At 59.5% G+C, this 22,171-nt stretch overlaps 1 protein-coding gene across 26 annotated transcripts in view; it reads left to right on the top strand.

The window, feature by feature from the left end:
• The window catches only part of NCOR2 (nuclear receptor corepressor 2), a 143,977-nt gene that overhangs the window by 30,267 nt on the left and 91,539 nt on the right, over positions 1-22,171 (top strand). For all 26 annotated transcript variants that reach the window (XM_081122406.1, XM_081122411.1, XM_081122405.1 and 23 more), the window contains 5 exons: positions 8,523-8,722; positions 13,089-13,216; positions 14,254-14,431; positions 18,177-18,356; positions 20,951-21,064. In XM_081122406.1, coding sequence (XP_080978532.1) covers positions 8,618-8,722; positions 13,089-13,216; positions 14,254-14,431; positions 18,177-18,356; positions 20,951-21,064 — 705 coding nt within the window. In that variant the 5' untranslated portion in view covers positions 8,523-8,617. The remainder of the gene's footprint in view (positions 1-8,522; positions 8,723-13,088; positions 13,217-14,253; positions 14,432-18,176; positions 18,357-20,950; positions 21,065-22,171) is intronic.

Genomic DNA, 22,171 nt, shown 5'->3' with positions numbered 1-22,171 from the left:
TGTGGGACCTGGGACGAGTCACCTCCTCCAGCCTTAGTTTTCCCATCTGACAAATGGACGTGCCCCACAGGCTGTTCTGTGGCTTACAGGGGTGAATGAACTGTCCCAACCCGCCCCTCACAGACAGCATGACCTTGGGCAGGTCCCGGAGCGTCATGGACCCTCCCAGAGCCTCTGTTCTCATCCCCGCAGTGCCAGCCACCCGTAGGTTTGCCCGGGGAAACCAAGACCAACCTGTAGGGCCCGGCTTGGTTGGTGTCTGCGGTGCCCTGTAAGTGTAGACAAAGGCTTGGGTTTAAGTGAGTTAAACCTCCAGTGATTTTTTTTCTTCCTGGGAACACTCCCATTTTACAGATGCAGAAACCCCAGCCCGGAGAGTTAGAGGTGGCTGGGCCCCTAGATCCCATCTGCATCTGGTCCTGGGCCGTGGTCCCTGGGTCTCCCCCAGCACATCCCTGTTCTGTCTCGTGTTCCACCCAACCTGGGTCAGACACCCAGATAGTACCCCGTGTGGTTTGGGGGCCGGGTGGGCAGGGCCGGCTCTCCCACCGAGGGTGGCAGCCCTGCTGTGTGTGTAAGTGACAGTGGACGCTGGGCTGGTGGCTGGCTCGGGGCCCCTCCTTTCGGGCCAGCAGAGGCCGGTGGGGAGTTCCCCTCACATCCAGGTTGCCCACACCAGCTGCTTGCTGTCCACTGTCCTTCCACCCTTGCTGAGGACCTCAGGAAAGGCCTCTGCACATGCGCCCTCTCCCGGGGGTCCCACGGGTGTCCCCTTGCTGCCCCCAAGTCCTCCTTGGTGGCCGCCCCTGCCCTGCCCTGCCCTGAGGGGCTCAGGACTTGATCCCTCCCATAGGTCACACGGGAGGAGCCTTCCTGGGCTGACGGGTGGCCACACTGCACCGAGGTTACAGTGCACAGGGCTGAACTCACTCGTACTCCACACACACGCTCACCCTCGCAAGTGAGCGCGAGTGAAACGGGTGAGATCTGAGTAAGAGCGACCACCAGTGTCAGTTTCCTGGTCACCCTGTTGACGTTGACCTTTGGCTCTGTAGGGATGGCACTGTTCGGGGAAGCTGGCTACAGGGCACATGGGGCTTTTCTGTACTATTATTATTGTTATTATTTTTGTTAACTCTCACCCAAAGATATTTTTTCCATTGACTTTTAGAGAGAGTGGAAGGGATGGGGAGGGAGAAACTTGGATGTGAGAGAGACACATTGATTGGGTGCCTCCCACACGTGCCTGGACCTGGGCCAGGGATGAACCTGCAACCCAGGCATGTGCCCTTGACCGGGAATCGAACCTGAGACCCCTTGGTGCTTGGGCCTACTCTCTAACCACTGAGCAACACTGGCGAGGGCTTTGTATTATTTTTAACAACTGTATGTGCGTCTACAGTGGTCCCATAGAAAGTCTAGGCCCTGGGGGCCAGGCTGTCCTGGGTTCGAGTGCAGATCTACCCCTCAGTAGCTGTGTGAATTAGAGCCAGTGGCTCCACTGCGCCAGCCTCGGTTTTCTCATCTGTGAAGTGGGGATAAGTGTTGAGTACCTCTTAGGGCTCGTGGGAAGGTTAAATGAGTCGGTGCGTAATGAGTGCTTGGCGGGGGACCAGCTCGTGCTGAGCGGTATTATTGCCGACTGTGATGTGACCGCTGCAGTGTGTCTGGCACTGTCTCATCTATTCCCGCCTCAGCCATGGGAAGGAAGGATGCTCATGATTCCCACTGCTCAGGTGGTGGGACTCAAATCCCAGGCCAGGGCCTGCGTGTGGTGGTTCTTTGGCTGGGTGACCCTGGGGAGGTTGCTTGCCCTCTCTAAGCCTCGGTTCCCTGCTTTTCTCCTCACCTGTAGGCCAGGACAGGTGGCTGGGCTCAGCCTTGACCTCTGGGCCCACCCCTTCGCAGCCACCTCCGCTGAGACCTCTGTTGGTAGCACCCAAAGTGGGACCTGGTCTCAGCGTTGTCTGTGGGGTCTGAGCTCCCTCTCTGAGCACTTTGCCTCTGGGCTGTCTTCTTTCCTCTCCTGCTGTTCCCTGGATAGGTACTGGTTTCTCTCAGACCCCTTCCCTCCTCCAGCGGTGGTGAGAAGGCCTTCGGGATGTGACTCGTTCATTCTAGAGTGAGCTGGGCTATCCCTGGCTGTCTCACAAGCATGGGAAATGCATTTCTAATGCGAGGGTAACCAGTTCTCCACGGGTTCTTGCAAGAGGGCCTGGGGACGGTTGTCCCCCTTACAGCTAGCTGGCTGGTCACTGAGCCTGGGCCCTCTGGTGTCTGGGAGGGCCAGGCAGGGCTTGCTTTCTGCCTGAGGATTCCAGAGTGGACAGGTGGGCACTTGCAAGGCCTGGTGTGCCTGAGCTGCTGAAAGGGAGCTTCCACCGACATGTTGGGGTGATGGAAGCTAGCGTTTGGGGCTAGGGTCTCAGGCTCTGGGCTTTGCTGAGCAGAACCTGGAGGGGCAGGGAGCGGGGCTGGGGGCGGAGGGTGTTCCAGTTCTACGAGTCTCTTTGCTGTTTCTTGGAAGCTCCAGTCCTGGTCCTACCTCAGGACCTTTGCGTGTGCTGTGCCCTATTCCTGAAACACCTTCTCTGAGTTCTTGACACCTTTCGCTCTTTTAGGCCTATGCTCAAATGTCATCTCCTAAGAGAGGCCCTGACCTCCCTGTCCTTACTCCCTGTCATCTTGCCACTGTCCCCACCTGGGATTTATCACAGGCTCATCCGCCATGTCCCTCCAGGATTTTGTTCATTTTGGTTGCCACTGTGTCTCAGTGCTGGGTACATAAGTAGGTGCTGAGCAGACAGTGGTGCCTGGCTCAGTGTCCCTCACAGGCTGTGGACCGGGGCTTGCCCTCTCTCAGTGAGTGGGGCCCCTGCGTTGGAATTCACATGGTGCTCACCTCCCTTCACCGGCACCCTGGAAGTTCTGCATACGGGGTTTGAGAGTGTGTTTTGGGGCATGCCTGGGAAACTTGGGTCTTCCAAAAAACAGTTATGCCCTGTTGTAGGAATCCAGCAGCATTCCCAGAAAGTCTGCATTTCCTAGATAAACTCAGAAAGGTCAGGCTTGCGAGCAAGGAAATTGGGGGGCCCCTAGAGACAAGGGTGATGGGAAGGGGTGCACTGAGAACTGACGAGGTGTGGCAAGCATTCTGCGGGCCTCAGTTTATTGAGTCCTTCTGACAACCCTGTGACAGGGGCCCTGAATCTTGCTGTTCGGATGAGGCACAGAGAGGGTCAGCAGCTCACCCAGAAACACACAGCAGTAGGCACGTCGCATCCATAGGTATTATTTACAGTAGATACTGGCATTTTGAGTGCAGTGGTCCCTGTGCCCAGCGTGATGCTTAGGGCTGTAAGTGGGTAATTCTCTTTCCCCCTTTTGCTCCCTGTCTCACAGGGCAGTGGCTCAGCAGGGGAGGAGGCAGGATTTGAACCCAGGTTCTGAGGTCCGCCCTTCGGGGCAGGGACTGTTTTCTGGGAATCTGGCTCAGGCCCCTTTCTCAGTCTAAGAGAGCCCTGTTCGGTCCAGATCTGAGGCTGGAGATGCCCACTCTTCTGGAAGGCGGGAGTGGATTTCTCCTCTTGGCTCAGGAGCTGAAGGCAGGAGGGGCTGCCCCTTCCTGAAGTCTTGTATTTGCATCACAATGAGCCCTTTGTCCCCGGGTGCAGCCTTCTTCCCAGGCTAATAACATAATTCCCGGCCTGTGAAGTCATAATGGGCCCTTTCTGCGCTGGACGGCCAGCTGTGTGGGCCTCGGGTGGGGCTGGTGATAAGCGGAGAGGCTGCGATTGCCGGGGCGGGACGCACCCCTTCACCCCTCGGAGGCAGGGCCTGCTCCCCTTGACACTGGAGCAGACTGCAAGCCTTGAGAAGTGTCCAGCCCCTGCATGGAACCACTTCGAGCCGCTTCTTGGGCTGTGAAGTGGCGGTGAGTCATCGCCACTGGCCCCGTCCCCAGCGACGTGGGTGTGAGTCCCTTGTTTCCCTTGTAAAGTCCAGTGGCTCGGTGGCAGGACCACTCGGAGAGAGCGGTTCCAACCCTGGCACGTGGCTTCGGTTTCTGTGCCTCTGTTTTCTCATTTTTGTGGACATTCTGCTGGGACTTGGCTGGGGGGGGGCGGGGTGCAGGCAGGGAGCCAGCAGTCAGTAGAAGAGCCATGTCGGGCAGAGCCGAGGCCCCCAGAGCACACCTGCACCTGTTCACCCCCAGCTCGGTACGTGTGACCTGCTTGGGAAAAAGGGTCTTTGCGGATGTATCTCGAGGTGAGATTACCCTGGATGACTGGGTGAACCCTACATTTAGGGATCAGTGAGTGACCTTATGAGAGACAAAGAGAAGACACACAGAGGGACTGGCCTCCTGAAGACGGGCCGAGACTGGAGTGATGTGGCCATAAGCCAAGGACGCCTGGAGCAGCCAGAAGCTGGAGGAGGCAGGAAGGATCTCCCCCGCCCCCCCACCCCCGGTCTTCGGAGAGAGTGAGGCCTTGGCAAGGCCTTGATTTTAGATTTTTGGGAATGTAAATTTTTTTTCTTTTTAAATATATCTTTTTTGATTTCAGAGAGAGAAAGGGAGAGGGAGAGAGAGATAGAAACATCAGTGATAGTCACTGATGGGCTGCCTCCTGCACGCCCCCGACTGGGAACCGAGCCCACAACCTGGGCATGCACCCTGACTGGGAATCGAACCTCGATCTCCTGGATCCTAGGTCCACGCTCAACCGCTGAGCCACGCCCGGCCGGGCTGGGAGTGTAAATTTATGTTGGCTACAACTAGTGCTGATTGGCCAGGCCATGGGGGTGGACCAGCCTCCCCCAGAGTCCAGGACCAAGGGTGTGCAGGTGGTAGCTCAAGGAACATCGGCCTGTGGTTTGCTACAGCCAGCTTGCCCCCCCGCCAGGTTGGGGTCCTGCCCAGCCCCCCTTTCATGGCCAGTGTGTGTCCGCTGGGGTGGGGGGGGTGTCACCAAGGAGTTACAAGGCAAGTGGGTCCAGCTCCTCCCGCTCACTGCCTGCTGTAGTTTGGGGCCTCTCGGGGCTCCCCTCCAAGGCTTTGGTCTCTTTGGAGAACGTTCCCGCCTGCCCCTGGCTACTCCTCTTCTTCAAGCTCCCCCGGGCTTTGCTGGCCCTTTTTGTGGCTTCCAGCTGACCACAAGTCACAAGCCACGGTCACATCTGGCAGCCCGTGGGGCTGTGTTTGGGTGATTTATTGGGTTGGGTGTATAGTTAGTTTTTAAAACGAAAATTGCGAATCGAGCGATGTCTCCCAGTGGGACTTCCTTCTCCTGAAAGAATCGGAAGCTCTGGGTCCCCCGAGCAGCAGTCACCTCCTTCCGGTGCCCCTCACACACTCTGCCCCCACCTGCCTCTCTCCTCGTAGCCCAGACTCGCTCCAGTGGGGTGGTCGTATCTACAGCCCTCCTTTCTCCTCCCCCCTCCCTCCTTCCAGCCTGGGACCTTGTGGCCTGGAACCCAGTTCTTGTTTCCTCCGCAGACTGATAACCACACCCAGGGAGGTGCTTAAGGCCCCGCTGCCAGTCCTGGGCACCTCAGCACCTGTCGTTGTCTCTACTCCTGGCTGCAGAGGCCGGGGGACCTTTGGGATCTTGACTTCTCCATCATCACACACTTACTGACCAAGAGATGCCCTGGGGGTAATGAGCTCTCTGTGCCCGCGATCCAGCACTGGACCGAGCGGATCAGAGTGGGTCCTTCCCCGCCACAGCCTGGGCGTCTGGTGGGTGCGGGGCTCAGGCCTGTGGGAGGGGGCCCCTTGGTCTGTTGGCGTGCTGGGGGTTGGGAAGGCGGATTGCATGGGAAGGCCGCTGCGGGGCGGGTGGGCTCCAGGCCCTGGAGGCCGTGTCTGGGACCCTGCTGCGGACGACCCTATTCTTACCAGCGGAAACATTTGTTCTTTTTTACATGTGGTGAAGGAAGCTTCCCCAGAGACCTGCCCTGAAATTCTCAGGACGACCCCGTAAATTCCTCAGAAAGCTGTTCTCGAGGGCCTGCGTGCGTGCACAGAGGAGGGGGCGGGAGGAGGCATTTCCGGCAGCTGCACAGCTGTGGACACGGTGGCCAGATGTTGGTGCAGGGAGGTCGGCGGGAACCTGGGGCCGCTGCCTTCCTTCTGAGGGCCGGCCCCGCTCCCCTCGGGGTCTCGGCGGGAGGCGGCCGCGATGGGATGGAGGCTGGAGACGGGCAGGCAGAGAGAGGGCGGGCGGCTCAGGGCCTGGCCTGCAGCTGCCGGGCCCAGGGGCCAGGGCCCGGGGCCAGGGGCCAGGAGGAGGGGAAGGATTGTCGGATCAGCGTCAGGAGGGAGAGCCAGGAAAAAGCCGGGCAGTGCCTGTGGGACAGACACCCCGTGGCCCTGTGCGGAGCCCTGTGACCTGGTGTGCTGGGAGGGTTGTCATGGCTGTGGTTTCTCTTTCCCTCTCTTCCTTTTAAAATTAAATGGGGGGGAAAAAAGAAGTCGAGGAGGAAGTGATTTTGAGCAGATCCCCGTGGCGGGGGAGCAGGGCCAGGCCGCCTTGGCCGCAGTCCAGCGGACACAAACGTACCAATTAAATTGAAAACAAACGGGCCTCCTGGGCGGCTCCAGCCAGCCCCACTTCCCTTCTGCTCGCCTCGGAGGGGCCCGTGGTTTTGGGGATCGGAACCGAGCCGGGCTGCTGCTTTCTGGCTGTGGGATCTTCAGCAATCTGCGCCTCAGTTTCCCGGCCTGTTGAATGGGACAGTCCTGTTTGGTGAGGGACAACGGAGCCGCCCCTGCGGGTGGCCAGCTTGCTGATAGTGAAGGGATATGAGGAGCCTGGGAGGGTGAGAGGCAAAATCGGGGGCAGGGGGGTCATCCCAGTGGCAGAGATTGGGGTGACGCAGCCACAAGTCCAGGGCCACCTGGGGTCACCAGGGGCTGGGAGCGGGAGCTGGCCCTGCTGACACCCGCCCAGACATGCCGGCTGTGGGCCCCCCGCCACCGCCCACCCCAGCTCTGCCCCCTGCAGGTTGGCATCCTCACGCGGTGCCCAGAAGCTCCGCGCTTTCCTGCTCCGGGCTCCGAGCCCCCGCGGCGCGCGCCTGTTCCCGGTTCCGCCAGCAGGAGGCGCGGGGCAGGCTCTCATTGGCTCAGATTGGGTCACGTGCCCGTCCCCGGCCCTCTCACTGGCTCAGGGCGAGCAGGAGCCTGATTGGCCAGGCCCGGGTCACGGGACTAATTCTGGAGCCGGGAGCGGAGCGATGGTGGGTGGGAGCCGGGGTGCAGCCCGGGCCCCGGGGAGCGGCGGGTGTCGTCCCTCCTCCGGGCGCCACCGTCTCCATCTCCCGGCCCGGCAGCTGCGCGCGGTAGACCCGCAGGGGCAGGGCACCCACGAGGGCAGGGCACCCACGAGGGCAGGGCACCCACGAGGGCAGGGCGGCCGCGCAGGGAGGGCAACGCCACGCGCGAGGTCCCTGCGGGGAGCCGGGGACCTGCTGGTCGCCTGGTCACGTGAATCGCGTGGGAGCCCAGCAGGCGCGCCCCTGTGCCGTCCCGCGTGTTTCATGTTCCTGGGTGGGGGTGGGGGTGGGGGGCCTGGGGGACCCACCTTTCCAAGGGGCTGGGTGTGGGGCGCTGGGGCGTGGGCCAGGGAGCCCCTGTGACCCCGCGCAGGGGGAGCGGAGCAGGGGCCCGGGAGGGTGGGGACCCGGAGGCCTCTGAGGGCCCCCTCGGCCCGTGTCTGGAGCGTTTTTCTTCTCTCTGGGCCTCGGTTTCCCCGCTGCCACGCAGCGGGTGTTTCGGGAGGTGGTTTCCACGTGGACGCGGTGGTTTCTCTCTCCTTCCCCCAGAGCCGTTGGTGGCCCAGGTGGCTCTAGTCCGTGTCCTGGGCTCCCCCCCCTTGTGGCCCTGGGTGTCCCAGTTTTCCGGTTCCAGCTGAGTCTGGGCCAACCTCCTGTGTGTCCTGCTCCCGCGTCATAGTGTCACCCTTACGCAGAGGGTCACCCCGAGGCCTGGGCAGGCCGGGCCTTGCCCGGGGTCACTGTGACCTGTGTCCTGCCCGAGCTGACAGCATCCACTACGCCCCCCACGGTGCCTCGGTGCCTCCCCGGACAGGGCCTCGGCTGCTTCCCACGAGCTGCCGGGTGCTTTGGAGAATTGCACCCGGTGACTCAGGGGCCCCCGGAGGCCTCGGCGTGAGGTCGGCGGGGCCAGGGGGGCTTGGGAGCCATTGGAGGTGCCCACAGAGTTGGGGTTCCATGGAGTAAGGCTGGGTGTGCCGAGTGGCTTGGGACACCTTGGGGATGGCGAGTGCAGTTCCTATGTGGTTAGGTTCCTGCTTCTGCTGAGTGAGGGCCTTGGTAGTGGGGTGGGCGCCAGTCTCCCTGATGTGGCTTCTGGGCAGCCACCGGCCTAGTCTGTGGCTCAGCGTTCCTCCAACACCACATCTTCCGTGGCAGGGAGGAAGATCAGGAGGACCTGCGTGTCGCGCTCCCTCCCAGGCTCCGTGGCTGACCTCGCTTCTTTTCTGGTTTTCTCACAGGTGCCTGGGACAGGGCTGCCTGCGAACAGATGACGAGGACTGGCTTTTAATCCTTGGTGGCCTCTGAGAGGGAGCTCATCTGGACGACCACCGTCATGTCGGGGTCCACGCAGCCCGTGGCGCAGACGTGGAGGGCCACCGAGCCCCGCTACCCACCCCATGGCATTTCCTACCCGGTGCAGATCGCCCGGTCCCACACGGTAAGGGGTGCTCGGGGCCGCCTTTGGGGCATACTTCCGTCACCGAGTCTGCCTGATTCCTTTTTCTCCTCGGAGTCGGGGTCATTGTGGGATTACACATGATGATTTGTGTTTTGTCCCTAGGGCAGTGCCTGGCACACTCAGCCCGTGTGTCCACTTGCTGTGTTGTTACTGTCACAATTAGCCGCCTGGAGGGGCTTCCTCCCCAGGGGGGCCCTGGTTGGTGCCTCCCTTCCTGCTGAGTTCACACCCCTCTCTTCACCTCTTCTCCATAGGCCCAGCCTCAGGGACTCCTCTTGTCCCCGTAGCCCCTGCCCTCCCGCTGACCCTCCTGCCCTTTGCCCTGGCTGGGCCCTCTTCAGTCATTTGGGGTCACCAGCTAACCCCAGACACCTCCTGCTGGGCCAGCAGTGACGCAGGATGTGGCTGGACAGGACCCAGCAGTCACCACCCCCTCCAGGCAGGAGGCTGCGGCAAGGGGGAGTGGGGGCCCTGGTGGCAGCAGTGGGGCCCTTCTCCCTGACCATCTGCCTCATGCTGGGATGGTCCAGCTAGGGGCTCTGCTTGTGCTCTCCTGGCTTGTGGCCTGGGCTGGAGTCATTTCTCTTGGGTGGTGGGAGGGGACTGTTGGGTCTGTAATTGGGAATCCCCTTCCCCCAACTGTCAGCTCCATGTCCCCCAACTCCTCCCACCAGCTCACTTTTCAGGCAGGCAAGGTTTGGGAGATGTCCTCCTTTATGAGTCTTTAGGAGACGAGAGTGGAGGAAAGGGGAAATCGAGGCACAGAAAGACAGATGCCCTGTCCAAGGGCCAGCTGAGAACCTGAGTGTCCTGGCTGCTGGGACAGGAGCCAAGACAGGTCTGCTGGGATGTGGCGACAGGGCTAGGGCCCAGTGACACATCAATTGGTTGCCTCTTGCACACACCCCAACTGCCGCCGGGGATCGAACCTGCAATCCAGGTACATGTCCTTTGACCAGGAATCGAACCCTTGACCCTTTGATGGGCAGGACGATGTTCTGTCCACTGAGCCACACCTGCCAGGGTGACCGAGGTGGTGAGATGGTGAGCGTCCGATCAGTTGACGTGTGCTGGCGCCTTCACTGAACGCCTGGGCAGTTAGCACCTGCTGCTGTGATGTAGCGACAATGGCAATGTGGGTGATGACACAGCCATGAGTGTCCTCTTCATTCCGCCCAAGGACACACTGGGCTCTTGCCCTAGAGGAGGGGTGGCTGACCTCCCCTGTAAATATTCCAGGCTTTCCAGGCCACGTGTCTCTGTCACAATTGCTTGTGGCTGCTCCCGTTTTCTCGCGAAAGCTCAGCCCGGACGTAAAGCTGTGGCTGTGGCCAGGAGCCAGTGACACGTGACAAAACCAGCCTGGCTCTGGCCTTGGGTTTGCTGTCTTCTGCCCTCGATCAGCGCTTATCAGACTGTGGGAAACACCCGTCTGTTTCATTTCCAATCTGTCAGAAACGGATACGTGGCCCTATTGCCCGCAACCCAATTTGTGGACTCGGGTTGGGGGGCTCTGGGCAAGGCCAGCAGGACACGGGCCAGCTGTGTGCTTGGATGTGGCGGTTGTGCTGATGAGCCGCAAAGGGTCTGAATGCTCAACTCTTCTGCTCCCACCTCGTCCGGCAGGTGGCAGTGTTGGGGACCTCGCCTGGGGCCAAGGGTCGTGGGCCTGGGAGCCAGCCTGGGCTGGAGGGGCACCTGCACGGTGTGGGGGAGCAGGCTGGTTGGAACGCTGGGTTCTTTGCCTGTATCTTGGATGCCGTCTGGGGTGGTCTTTCCCTGAGCTTTATGGTCCCTCGTGCTTGGAGACGGCTCCAGAGGGATGGTTTGGCCTCCCACAGCGAGCCTCTCGGGAGCCCCTGTGCTGGGAGCCTCGTTCATTCACTCCCTCACTCCCTCACTCACTCAGACAGTCAGCAAATGCTTCTCAGGCATCTCACGTGCAGGGCTCATCCCTGCCCGGCAGTGTAGCTGGGAACAGAACAAGCAACCCCCCGTCAGGGTGCGGATGTTCCTGTGGGGGGAGTGGGGGGGGTCAGTGAGCGGGGGAGGAGGAGGGATGGCTGGCTGGGTAGGAAGTTGGGGGTCCAGGGAACGAGGGCTTACCAAGAATCCGACGTTGGACTTGAAACCTGGAGGCAGCTCCAGGGCCAGGCATGTGAAAGTCTGCCTAAAGAATGTTCCAGGCAGAGGGAACGGCACGTGCAAAGCCCCAGAGGTAGGAGCTTTCTTGACTGGAACCTCCGTCACTGCAGGAGGGGTCTTTGAGTCCAGGGTCTGGGAATGGACCCAGTGCTTCCTTTGCCTGCTTCAGACGTTTCCTCAGCTCCTTCTGGGGTAAGGAGCACCCCTTGTCTTACCCCAGCCACAGAGAAAGCCCTCTTCCCAGCTTTGCCCCCCTTGTGCATCTCAGAACCTACCCTCCCCCCCCCGTGTGACCCAGGCAAGTCACTTTTTCCCTGTGCCTCAGGTTTCTCATGTTTGCGTAGGGCAGGGGTTAAATTAACATATATGTAAAGCATTTTGTGGCAGGCACACAAAGTAGGCAGTTTATGAACGTGGGATACTGTTGGCATAATTCCCTTTTTGTTACAGGCGGAGAGCTCTGCTCTGAGATGTGGCAGGGAGGCTGCCCCCTGAGGGCCTGGTGATTTCAGGCTCACGTGACCACAGCGAGCCCCACCTTGGTCTCAGGGTCTCCCTGGTTCTTGCCTTCCCGTAGTGCATCCGGGTGCCCTTGGGGGCTCTTGGGCTCAGCCCTGGAGACGGGCTTTAGGCCCTGGGGTGGAGATTAATGTGGGCACCGCAGGAGTGGCCCCTCAGGTGCTTCTTAGTGGGACTTTGCCGATGAACTCGTCCCGCTTGGCTCCTGACCTGGGAAACAGGCCAGAGAGCTGGTGCAGCGGCCTCCCCGACCCCGCAGTGGGGCCCCATGTGCCAAAGTGCCCCTTCCTCCTCGTTGGCAGCTGTGGGCACCGACTTGCCCGGCCCCTCCCGAGGTGGACTCTGCCTCTCCACCGCTTTGTTCATTTGCTGTTGTGCGAAGGAGCCAGCGGGAGAAACTCCCTCCTGGCAGCGGCACGGCTTGCTTTCTCTCACACCTCTGTGCGTGCGGGTGAGAGTTCTGCCCGGCAGCTTCACCAGAGTCATCCTGGAGCCTCCCCTCGCCCCTGCCCTGCCTGCGCGTGGGCCCGGGCCTGCGAACACCTGGTCTCTGTGCCAGCCGTCCCGGTGGGGGCGCAGGAGCCCTTCTGCCTCCTGGAAGCTGCCCTCGGTCTTAGGAGACGTTCTGGGAAAGGTAAAGGGATCGGAGGCAAGGAGCACGGAGGCCTCCTTTTATCTGCGTCGGTCGCCTGCTTCAAAGACGAAACAAGCTCAGGGGGTTTGCGTTAGGCCCTGCCGTTGGGTGTTCACAACCCAGCCTCTGAGGTTGACGGGGTCCCGTGGATTCCAGTTCTCAACCTCGTAAGCTTCTGGCCTCCCAGCCACTTACACGCTTGTTTTGGAGGGTCTGACACACATACATTCTCAGCCCGGTTACCTGCTATCAACTGATTTGTTTTGCAGAAATAACTGCTTAACTAAATACACCAGAGAGCAGAAGAATGACTTGCTTTTTTTATGGAAAATTGGGAGAATGGAGAAAAGTGCCAAGAAGAAAATAAATCGCCTGCACCCCCGCTCTCTCCTAGGCCTCACCCGTGTCAGGCATCGCTAATGGGTTGCCACACGCAGTGTACTGGCTGTTCAAGGCAGACAGAGCGAACCGATTTGGATTGGCACATGGGGACGCCTGTCCCGTCTTCTTGTTGGAAGGATGTGTTTCTGTTTGTTTCTAAAAACCGACAGTCGGGGTGCATCTGATTTGTTAATGTTTAGTTTTTCCTGGGTGATCACTGGTAATGAATGGAGTTTTACTAAAGCGGGAGGGTTTTGCATGAATTTCATCTCTTTCTGACTTTGAGTTTTGCTTACATATGTGACACACGTGTGGGGTTTTCCTTCATTTGGAGCCTGGGCTTTGAGCCTCACAGACGGAGCCTCCCTGTCGCACAGGGACCCCGTGTTCACGTAGTGCCCAAAGTAGACACCAGGCTGTACTTTTCTTCCCAGTCGTCCCTGCTAACACCCAGGCTCAGTCGTCTCATCCGGGAAGCGGGCAGAATCGCTGAGCCAAGTGGGGGACTGAGTGCAGCGCCCACCCAGAACACCCATTAGCTGGAGGTGCCATTTCTCCTTGTCAGCTGGCCCCAAGGATGCCCTTGGACACACTGGGCCTTGAGGGCCGGGTGAGGATGTGGATGGGTCCAGCGTCATGCTCACCCCCTCTGTCCTCTTGCTGCAGGACGTTGGGCTGCTCGAGTACCAGCACCACCCCCGTGACTACACCTCGCACCTGTCCCCCGGCTCCATCATTCAGCCCCAGAGGAGGAGGCCCTCACTGCTGTCGGAATTCCAGCCCGGGAACGAAAGGTGAGAGGAGAGGCTCCTGTGCCTGCTCAGAGCCGTGGAGCCGTTTCTCAGGTGGAGAAACGGAGGCCCAGGGAGGAGGAGCGGAGCTTGCTCGGTTGGTGTTAGGGTGGTCAGGCTGTGTTTGCCCTTGTCCTTGGGGAAGGTCAGGGATGTGCAGCGAAGAGCCACGTGGCCCTCGGACTTCCCACCGTGGGTCTTTAGTGTGACCTCTGGGTGTTTGGCTCAGGCAGGAGGGGGTGGCCACCAGGATGTGGGGCAGTGGGGCTGGTTCGCTGGTTGGAACGGACACGTCCACACCTGGGTGCTCACTAGAGCCCCCTTTTCTCTGAGTCCTCTCTGTGCCCCAGCTAGCGGGTGAGGCCCTCTGGTGTCTGCCTGCTGTGTGCGCTCAGCCAGGCTGGGTCCTCTCCGGGACAGTTTCCTCCTCTGCAGACTGGGGGGGCCTTAAGGGGAGCCAGTCAGGAGCGATTGGGCTGGACAGCTCCCCGCTCTGCACCTGGCAGCTGGCGCCTTTGCAGCAGGAGTGCTGTGATCAGCCGGTGATGTCTGCCCGGGGGTGAGGTGCAGGTGGCATCCTGTGTGTTCGCAGACTGCTGTGATTGGCTGGTGATGTCTGCCCTGGGTGGGTGAGGTGCAGGTGGCACCACGAGTAATATTATCTGTGTTGGACCCACAGTGCTTTTCGGACTTGACTGTGCCCATGAGTCACCTGGGATCTTGCTTAAGTGCAGAGTGTGACTCAGCAGGCCTGGGGTGGGACTCAAGATTCTGCCTTTGTCACCGGCTCCGGTAGGGGGGCTGAGGCTTCTGGTCCCTGGGCCACACTCAGGAGCGAGGGGGTGCGGAACCAGGGTACATCCCCTCCTGATAAACGTGGTTAGTGGATGTTGACTCGCAGGAAGACAAGTCTGGGTTTGAGTCCCATGTGCCCTGGACAAGTGGGCACTTCTCCTGCAGGACTGAGGACGGCACGGTGCCCAGTAGGTGCTCAGCAGGGAGAGCAGTAGACGTGATGCTTGTGCCCTCACCTCCCGCAGGTCTCAGGAGCTTCACCTGCGACCCGAGTCCCACTCGTACCTGCCCGAGCTGGGCAAGTCGGAGATGGAGTTCATGGACAGCAAGCGCCCTCGCCTGGAGCTGCTGCCGGAGTCCCTGCTGCGGCCCTCACCCCTCCTGGCCGCCGGCCAGCCTGGGGGCTCGGAGGACCTGTCCAAGGTAAGGCCTAGCCCCCCGGGAGCTCCTAAGGATATCTGGGTTTTGTTGCAGTTGGGCTGCGTGCAGGGGAAGGAGGAGGCGTGCTGGGCTTGGGGACTGCTTGGGCCAAGGCTGGGCAGAGGCTGGGCAGCGAGAGGAGGGTCAGGGACAAGGTTGGCTCTGTGGGGCACTGCTTGGCTGGAGAGGGACAGCTGCCATCTGCGTGCGCCCAGACTGCAGGGCCAGCACGCCTCCGATGTCCTCTTTAAAAGAGAAAGTTGAGCCGAGATGCGGGGTGGAGGCTGTGCATAGGTTAAGCACCTGTGGTTTGCTGCTGTGGGGGGCAGGGTTCTGCTGTTGACTGCAGCTCAGAGCAGGAGTCTGCAGGCTCCTTTGACCTCCATTTACCCGGAGGGAGCCAGTTGAGGTGCTTCTGGCCCCCAGGCTCACCCAGCTGCCTGGGGTGGGGCGGGGCCTGTGGCCAGGCCGGGTGATGGATGCCCCTCCAGGGAGTGCGAGCAGTTCCATTAGGTTTCTTCACCACCTCGGGGACACACACTGGCTCATTAACGGCCTCGGGCTGCTGGGTGAGGTCAGGCTCGTCTGTCTGACTGCGGCACTGGTGGGCGTGGCTGGGGACTGGGCGCCAGGCAGGGGAGGGAAGGTTCCCCTCGGGCCTGCTGGATGACGCCCGGTGGGACTGAACCGTGGGATTTCAGGCTGAGGCAGGTCCTTTCCTTGGGAGCTGGCACACAAGGGTCATCCCGCTGGGTTGGTGATGGTGGTGACAAGCTCACATTAAGCGAGTGCTGGCCCTGTGTCAGGCAGCGTCTTCTCAGCTCCATGAAGTCCGACCTGCGATCCCCTTGGATGCTCGGAGTCCCAGGCTCGGTGGAAGCCACTTGCCCATGGCCATGGGGACAGGGGGGAGGGCACTGAAGCCCAGCCCTGCCCACCGGGCTGTCCCGCTGTGGCTTCCCCTCAGCTCTCCCAAGCAGGCCGCTGCCTCCCTCCCCCCAGGGCCTGCTGCCACCCCGCCCCCAGCCCTCCGGCCCCCGAGTCTGCTTCCTCCGTGGTAGCCTTGGCCGCTCAGCCTCCTGGGAGGGACGCTGCCCTAGGAAAAGCTGCTCCCTGAAGTGGGCCTTGGACAAGCAGGGGAAGGGGTGTGTGGAGAGGCACAGGGCCACACCAGGGAGGCTGTCCTTCCTCCCCGGGGACCGGAGCCTGTGGGCTGTGCCCCACGCTGATGTCCAGTCTGCCAGAGAACGGGCCAGTGGTCGTCTCTGGCCCCCCACAGACTGGCTCTCCAGAATGGGGGCTCGGAGCCCTCCTCTGGTTCTTGTGAGGGCCCGAGCCTCACCGGGCTCTGGGTCCATCTGCTTGTCTATTTCCTCGTGGCTCCCTGGGGGGCCCCTCTCCCTCTGTGGGTCTTTTTCAATCTCTGTGTCTGTCTATCAGTCTCTCTGCCTGGGGGTATGTCTCTGTGTGTCTGTCTTTCTCTTTCTCTCTCTCTGTCTGACTGCCTGTCTGTCTGTCTCTCTGTGTGTGTCTGTCTGCCTCTGCTGGGTATGTGTGTATGTCTATGTCTGTCTGACTCTCTTCTCTCCCTGGACCCCGGGATAATGGGGAGGGATGGGCCCCGCGTTGGGGCCTGGCTGGACCGGCTGCTGTAATTGCTCCAGGCTGCTGAGAGCGTTGGAAACTCTGAGCACATTTTGGGCGGGGAAGGGAGCCCGGGAGAGCAGCTCTGAGAGCCCTCAGATGTTTTCTGCGTTTGCCGTGTGGAATTCAGCTGGCAGCTCTGGATGGGAATTCGATGGGATTTCTTTTCACTCCCTGCAACCCCCAGTTGTGTTCCTTTTTCATAGAAAAATGTTCTGTTTTCTAACGCTTGCTCCCCTGCCCTTGGGCCTCTGGAGTCCTGTGGCCTTAGAGGTTTCCTTTGGAATTCACCCAACTATGTTTTAGGGGACTTTAGAATTGTCCCGAACAGGACTGTTTCTGAAAGTCTCTCGGCCTGCTGGGGCTCTCTGTTGGCTGAAAGGGACGGAAAGCCCATGTCGGGCTGACTCGAGTCAGCCCTGAAAATCCAAGGGTTGGTGGACTTCAGGCACAGCTCACTCCAGGTGACGTGGTGTTTATTACCAGGTCCCATTTTTAAGTGGAAGAGAAGGGGGGGAGAGAGAGAGAAACATCGATGTGAGAGAGACGCATCGATTGGTTGCCTCCCACACCCGGTCCCTGTTGGACAGCAGTGGATGTGTCTCACATCGAGTTTCTCTCTCCCCCTCCCTCCCTCCCTCCCTCCCTCTCTAAAAATCAATGGAAAAAATATCCTTGGGTGAAGATTAACAAAGCAAAGCTAAGCCTGGACCTTAGGGAAGACACTTCTGCCCGCCGGAGTTTACGGAAACGTTTCCGGCGCCTGTTCTAACCGATGCCGGCGGTTGCCAGTCGCCTCCTCACGCTCGCACTGCCTCTACCAGCTTTGGGGGTGGAAACCTCCTTTTTGCTGATGTTGCTTTTGAGAATTATTCCCAGGTTGGGCTCACATTTTCAGGGTCTCCTGCCCCCAAAGCCTTTCTTTCCACAGCCCTTGTTCTGTTTACCGCCCTTCTCGGTCCTGGTGGAAGATGAGAGGGGGGAGGAGATGTTTCCTGCAGCAGATAATGCTGCTGGGGTCCAGGAACCGTGTCCCCACCCACCTCCCGACTCCCAGGAATCCCGAGAAATGAACAAGGCTGCCATGTGTCCTAGGGGCACGGAGGGAGGGTGGACCTCGGCAGGGGAGGGCGAGTCCGACGTCCGCTGGCACTGAGGTGCAGAGCCAGGCACACCGGCAGAGCGGACGGCTTGTGCAAGGCTCCCAGGTGCTAGAACGCACAAGCTGCTTCTGATTTGGTGTTGGAGGGAGTCGGGTGCCCGTAGTCCCTGGGTCCCGGTGGGGGGGGCAGTTGGCAGCCACCGTCGCTGCAGTTGTCCCAGGGAATAATGTGCCCTCTGTCCTCCAGTGCAGCTGCCATGGGGGTGGGGAAGCAGCAGCAGCCTGGAGCTCCTCCCGGGGCCTCCCCTGCCAGCAGCTGCTGGCTTGGCCTTGAGGATGGCCCTGGGCAGGGCTGGGTCCTGCCTGCGCTACCAGGGCTGCAGCCGGGGGCTCCAGGGGCTCATGGGGCGCTTATAGTGCCAGGCTCTGAGCTGAGTGCTCTGCACATGCTGACTCATCCAGCCCCACGACAGACTGGGAGGTGGGAATTGTCCCATTGTGCAGATGAGGAAACTGAGGCAGGGGTAGTGCATGATGTGCTTGAGGTCACGGAGCTGGGAGGAGTCAGTGGGGATGGGGATCTGAATCCAAGGCCTTAGAGGTGAGCGATAATAAACTCTAGTTGGTAGAATGGAATCAATGAGTAACCCAGTGAAGGCTTCTCTTGTTTGTTTAACATTTTTAAAAACTTTATTACACAAAGAGTAACGCTCAGTTAATGAAAAAGCAGAAAAATACTGGTAAATTAAAGAAGACTGGGATTTCTTGTTTTCGTTGTTAACCTTCACCCGAGGATATTTTTTCCATTGATTTTTAGAGAGGGAGGGAGAGAGAGAGGAACATCCATGAGAGACACATCCGCATAGCCAGGTCCGTTTGTTTACATGTCGTCTGTGGCTGCTTTTCTAGTAAAATGTCAGGGTCGAATGGTCGCAGCAGAGACCCCGTGGTCAGCAGAGTCAAAAATATTGACCGGGATGCTCCGTTTTCTCTCCACCACAGGACCGCAGCCTGACTGGCAAGCTGGAGCCAGTGTCTCCTCCGAGCCCCCCCCACGCCGATCCTGAGCTGGAGCTGGTGCCCCCGCGTCTCTCCAAGGAGGAGCTGATCCAGAGCATGGACCGGGTGGACCGAGAGATCACCATGGTGGAGCAGCAGATCTCCAAGCTAAAGAAGAAGCAGGTGCGGGCAGTGGGGGGGCAGGCCCGCGGTGGCAGGTCTGAGCTCCTGGTCCCGCAGCCACGACCGGGGTGGTAACATTAGTCGCTCTGAATGTGCGTTGAACACTGTCTGCGTGCCGGCACGTTTTTATGTCCTTTACGTTTATTGGGCAAGGTGCTGTTTGGTATGGCTGCCCTGCTGTGCGGTGGAACTTCCTGTGCGGACGGAGATATTCCGTGTCTGCGCCGCCAGGTGTGTGACTGTCTGCCACTGGAACTGTGCTCGGTGTGGCTGAGGAACTTAACAGTGTAATTTGAATCAAATGAAATTTACACCTGAAGAGCCGCACAGCTTCTGGGCAGACACATGGAACAGTGGGTGGGAGGGAGGTCAGGATTTGCAGCAGGCTGTCCAGGTTCAGGTCCCATCTCTGCCTCGTCCTGGTGATGTGGGGCTGGCAGGTACTTCTCTGCTTCACTTGCCTCCTCCATCACGTGGGGGAAATATCACCTGACAAGGGCCCTGGCTCTGGAATCCTAATGGGCTAGGCCTCCTAGCTCTGCCTCAGTTTCCTTGTCTGTAAAGTGGGCACAGACGTGACACCCCTCCCCCCCATAGGTTGTGAGGAAGGAACAGGGTAATGCCCTGAAAATCAACCCTCACTGTGACTGTTGAAACCAAAGTTAACATAAACGCTTGTAATACTGATTTTATAATTTCATTTTTAATACTGATATAAAATGGATTGATAGTCTGCCTTTTCCCAGCTCTTTACATGTGACCCTCTCTGGCACCTTCAGGTCTCTGCTCAGATGCCCCCACCACAAACAACCCCCCATTCTCCCTGCCTTTTCCAGGAGCCCTCACGTCAGCCCTCCTCTCTCCCAGGGCCCAGCAAACCCAGACTAGCTGGGCTCACTGCCTGCCTTTGTAAATAAAGTTTTATTGGCACACCGCCACGCCTGTTGGTTTACATATTGTCTGCGGCTGCTTTCCTAATACAACATCAGAGTTGAGTGGTCACAACGGAGACACTGGCCAGCAAAGCCGAAAATATTTACTATCTGGGCCTTGACAGGAAAAGTTTGCTGCCCCCTCTGTCCTGTCTCCTCACTTGATGTCATCACCATGTGAAATAACACCTGCCCTGCTCTCTCGTGGTCTTCTCCCCATCACGTCACAGCAGGGTCCTTGTCTCCCTGTTCACTGCTGTGCCTCGGGGAGGGCCACCTTCACCGATGGGAGAGAATCTCCGCCCACCCTCTCTGGCTGTGTAATTCTTCCTTTTCTTGGCTTCGTTTGTTTCACACTTTTTTGGAGAGATTTCGATGCCATGCCAGGGGCTGGCTGCTCTTTTGGACGCCACCACCGGGGGTCGCTGTGGGGCTGAGGCAGCTGGGCTCCCCCAGCCAGGCCTTTGCCTGGTAGGACCCAGAACTGGATTTTCTGGTTCTTTCCACGTTGCTCTCTCTTGGTGGCGTTTTGGGTTTATAATGGTTTGCTGCACCGTCACAGGCAGGCTTTGTGAGCATTAGAGCAGAGAACCGTGTTCTAATCTCCTTCAAGATTTCCCGTCAGATTGCACACGTGTGTGATGGCCTCCTGTGTGGCCTTGGGCCAGTGTCTTTAGCTCTCTGGCCCTTACTTTCCCATTTGATACAAAACAGCAGCACGAAGGAAAGTGCTTAACGGTGTCTTATTGGGAGGGGGGTCGGCTGTGAAGACCTCGGCAGATGACGATGGCGGTGACCATGGAAACCAGTTGCTGAGTGCTTTGCTGACTCGAGGGTAGAAAATGTGATTATCCCCATTTTCCAGATGAGGAAAGTGAGGCTCAGGGAAGGTTACAGAGCAGGGACATTGTGGGAATAGAGTTCCAGTCTGGACAGTCTGGCTCCAGAGCCTACACGTCCTCTCTGAGGATGACTGTCCTTGTGATGAACATAAAGGGCTTCATAATAACAGCTGGCTTTTCACCCCGGCTGGTGTGGCTCAGTGGTTGAGCGTCGACCCAGGAACCAAGAGGTCACGGTTTGATTCCAGGTCAGGGCACATGCCCAGCTTTCCGGCTCTGTCCCCAGTAGGGGGTGTGTAGGACGCAGCCAATCGATGTCTCCCTCATCAATGCTTCTCTCTCTCTCCCTTTCCCCTCCTCTCTAAATTCAGTAAAAACATATTAAAAAATAATAATAATAAATAACGGCTGGCTTTTAGCGAGTCCCAGTCTGTGCCGCATACTCACTAACACCCTCTCCTCGCCGCAGCCCTGTCAGGGCAGCACAGCTGCAAGCCCCATTTTACAGACGTGGAAACTGAGGTGCAGGGGTTAAGCTGCTTACCCTTCCCTGGCTGCTAGGTCCCCAGGGCGGGAGGGACCCTGGGAAAGGCGGGCTGCAGAGCCCGGAGGCCGGAGCTCGCCCTGGGCCGGGCCCTTCGCGCTGGGGGAGCTGGGGCCCCTCCAGGGCTTGGAGTCCCTGCGGGTGACTCAGAGGAAATGGTTAGCAGCCTGACTTCCTGCGCGGCCACCAGCTCCTCTTCGCGGGCCGCCCCCCGCCGTGGGGCTGCCTCCCCTTCCGCCGGCCCGGCGCTCACCGCCCACCGCGCTCTCTCCACAGCAACAGCTGGAGGAGGAGGCGGCCAAGCCGCCCGAGCCCGAGAAGCCCGTGTCGCCGCCGCCCATCGAGTCCAAGCACCGCAGCCTGGTGCAGATCATCTATGACGAGAACCGGGTAGGTGTCGCCGCCTCCCCGCCCGCTCCCGCCTGCCCTGTGCCGGCTGCCAGGGGCCCCTCGGAGGATCCCGCCCTCCCCCGGGCCCGGGGTTCCCACCGTGACCTCCTGCACCCGCAGAGATGTGTGCGCGTGAGCGGGAGGAGACGGGCTGGCCAGCGCGCACCCACTTGGGGCAATGTGAAAATGTGGGCATCGGGCTGCAGGAGGGCATCGGGACCGGCCCAGCGGGGGCTGAGCAGCCGCCCAGGCACTCAAGCAGGAGGAATCCCTGATGCTGTGACTAACGGTAGCGGCAAACACAGAATGAACAGCTCCTCCTTCCGACGGGCCGGGTTTTTTAGGTAGTAGTCTTAGGAGGGTAGGTACAGTAATTGTTTCTGTTTAACACGTGGAGGAACTGAAGTCCAGAGAGATTAGGTGACTTGTCCAAAGTCACACAGCTAGTAAGTGGTGGACCTGGGACTTGAACCTGCTGCGGTTCATCAGACCCCAGGGCCTGATTCGTCAGCACTGGCCTCTGCTGACATTCAGCCCTGGACAGGGCCTTTGGGATGGTTGGACACAGGATCTATAGCAGGCTGTGGGGGCTTCTAGGGGTCCCTGGGGGGCAGCTACTGGGTGTCTGGAGGGGGCTTAGTCTTGGGGAGGAGCTCAAGGTACCCAGAGCAGAATGTCTCCAGGGGCTGATCCCCAAGGTCTGAGCTGTCCTAAAGGGGAACCTGGTGTCTAGTGAGGTGGTGAGCTCCCTGTCATCCCAATCAAGCCACTGAGAGCTCAGCTTCAATGATTTACAGTTGACTTTTTCCAAGGGTGCTCTAGGTCTGTGGGTGTTGAGTTCCCTCCCTGTGTTACAGATGAGGCAGGAAACTGAGGCCCAGACAGGGACTGTTCCTTATCTGAGGTCACATAGTCAAGTGTGACTGATGGGGGATCTCCCCTCCCTGCCTTGGCCTTCCTGTTCCCCCTCTTGCCCAGGGCTTCTCACCATCCTTCCCAGCTGTCTCTGCTGTGGAATATGCTCTTGGCTACTGGATCAGTGCACAGAGTTTAGATGGGGGTTGAGACGTACCTGATGTCCTGGGGCCTGGGAACATGTGACTAGTG

Source organism: Miniopterus schreibersii (genome assembly GCF_964146895.1).
Source record: "Miniopterus schreibersii genome assembly, chromosome: 20".
Lineage (NCBI taxonomy): Eukaryota > Metazoa > Chordata > Mammalia > Chiroptera > Miniopteridae > Miniopterus > Miniopterus schreibersii.
This window is presented reverse-complemented; position numbering and strand designations above follow the sequence as displayed.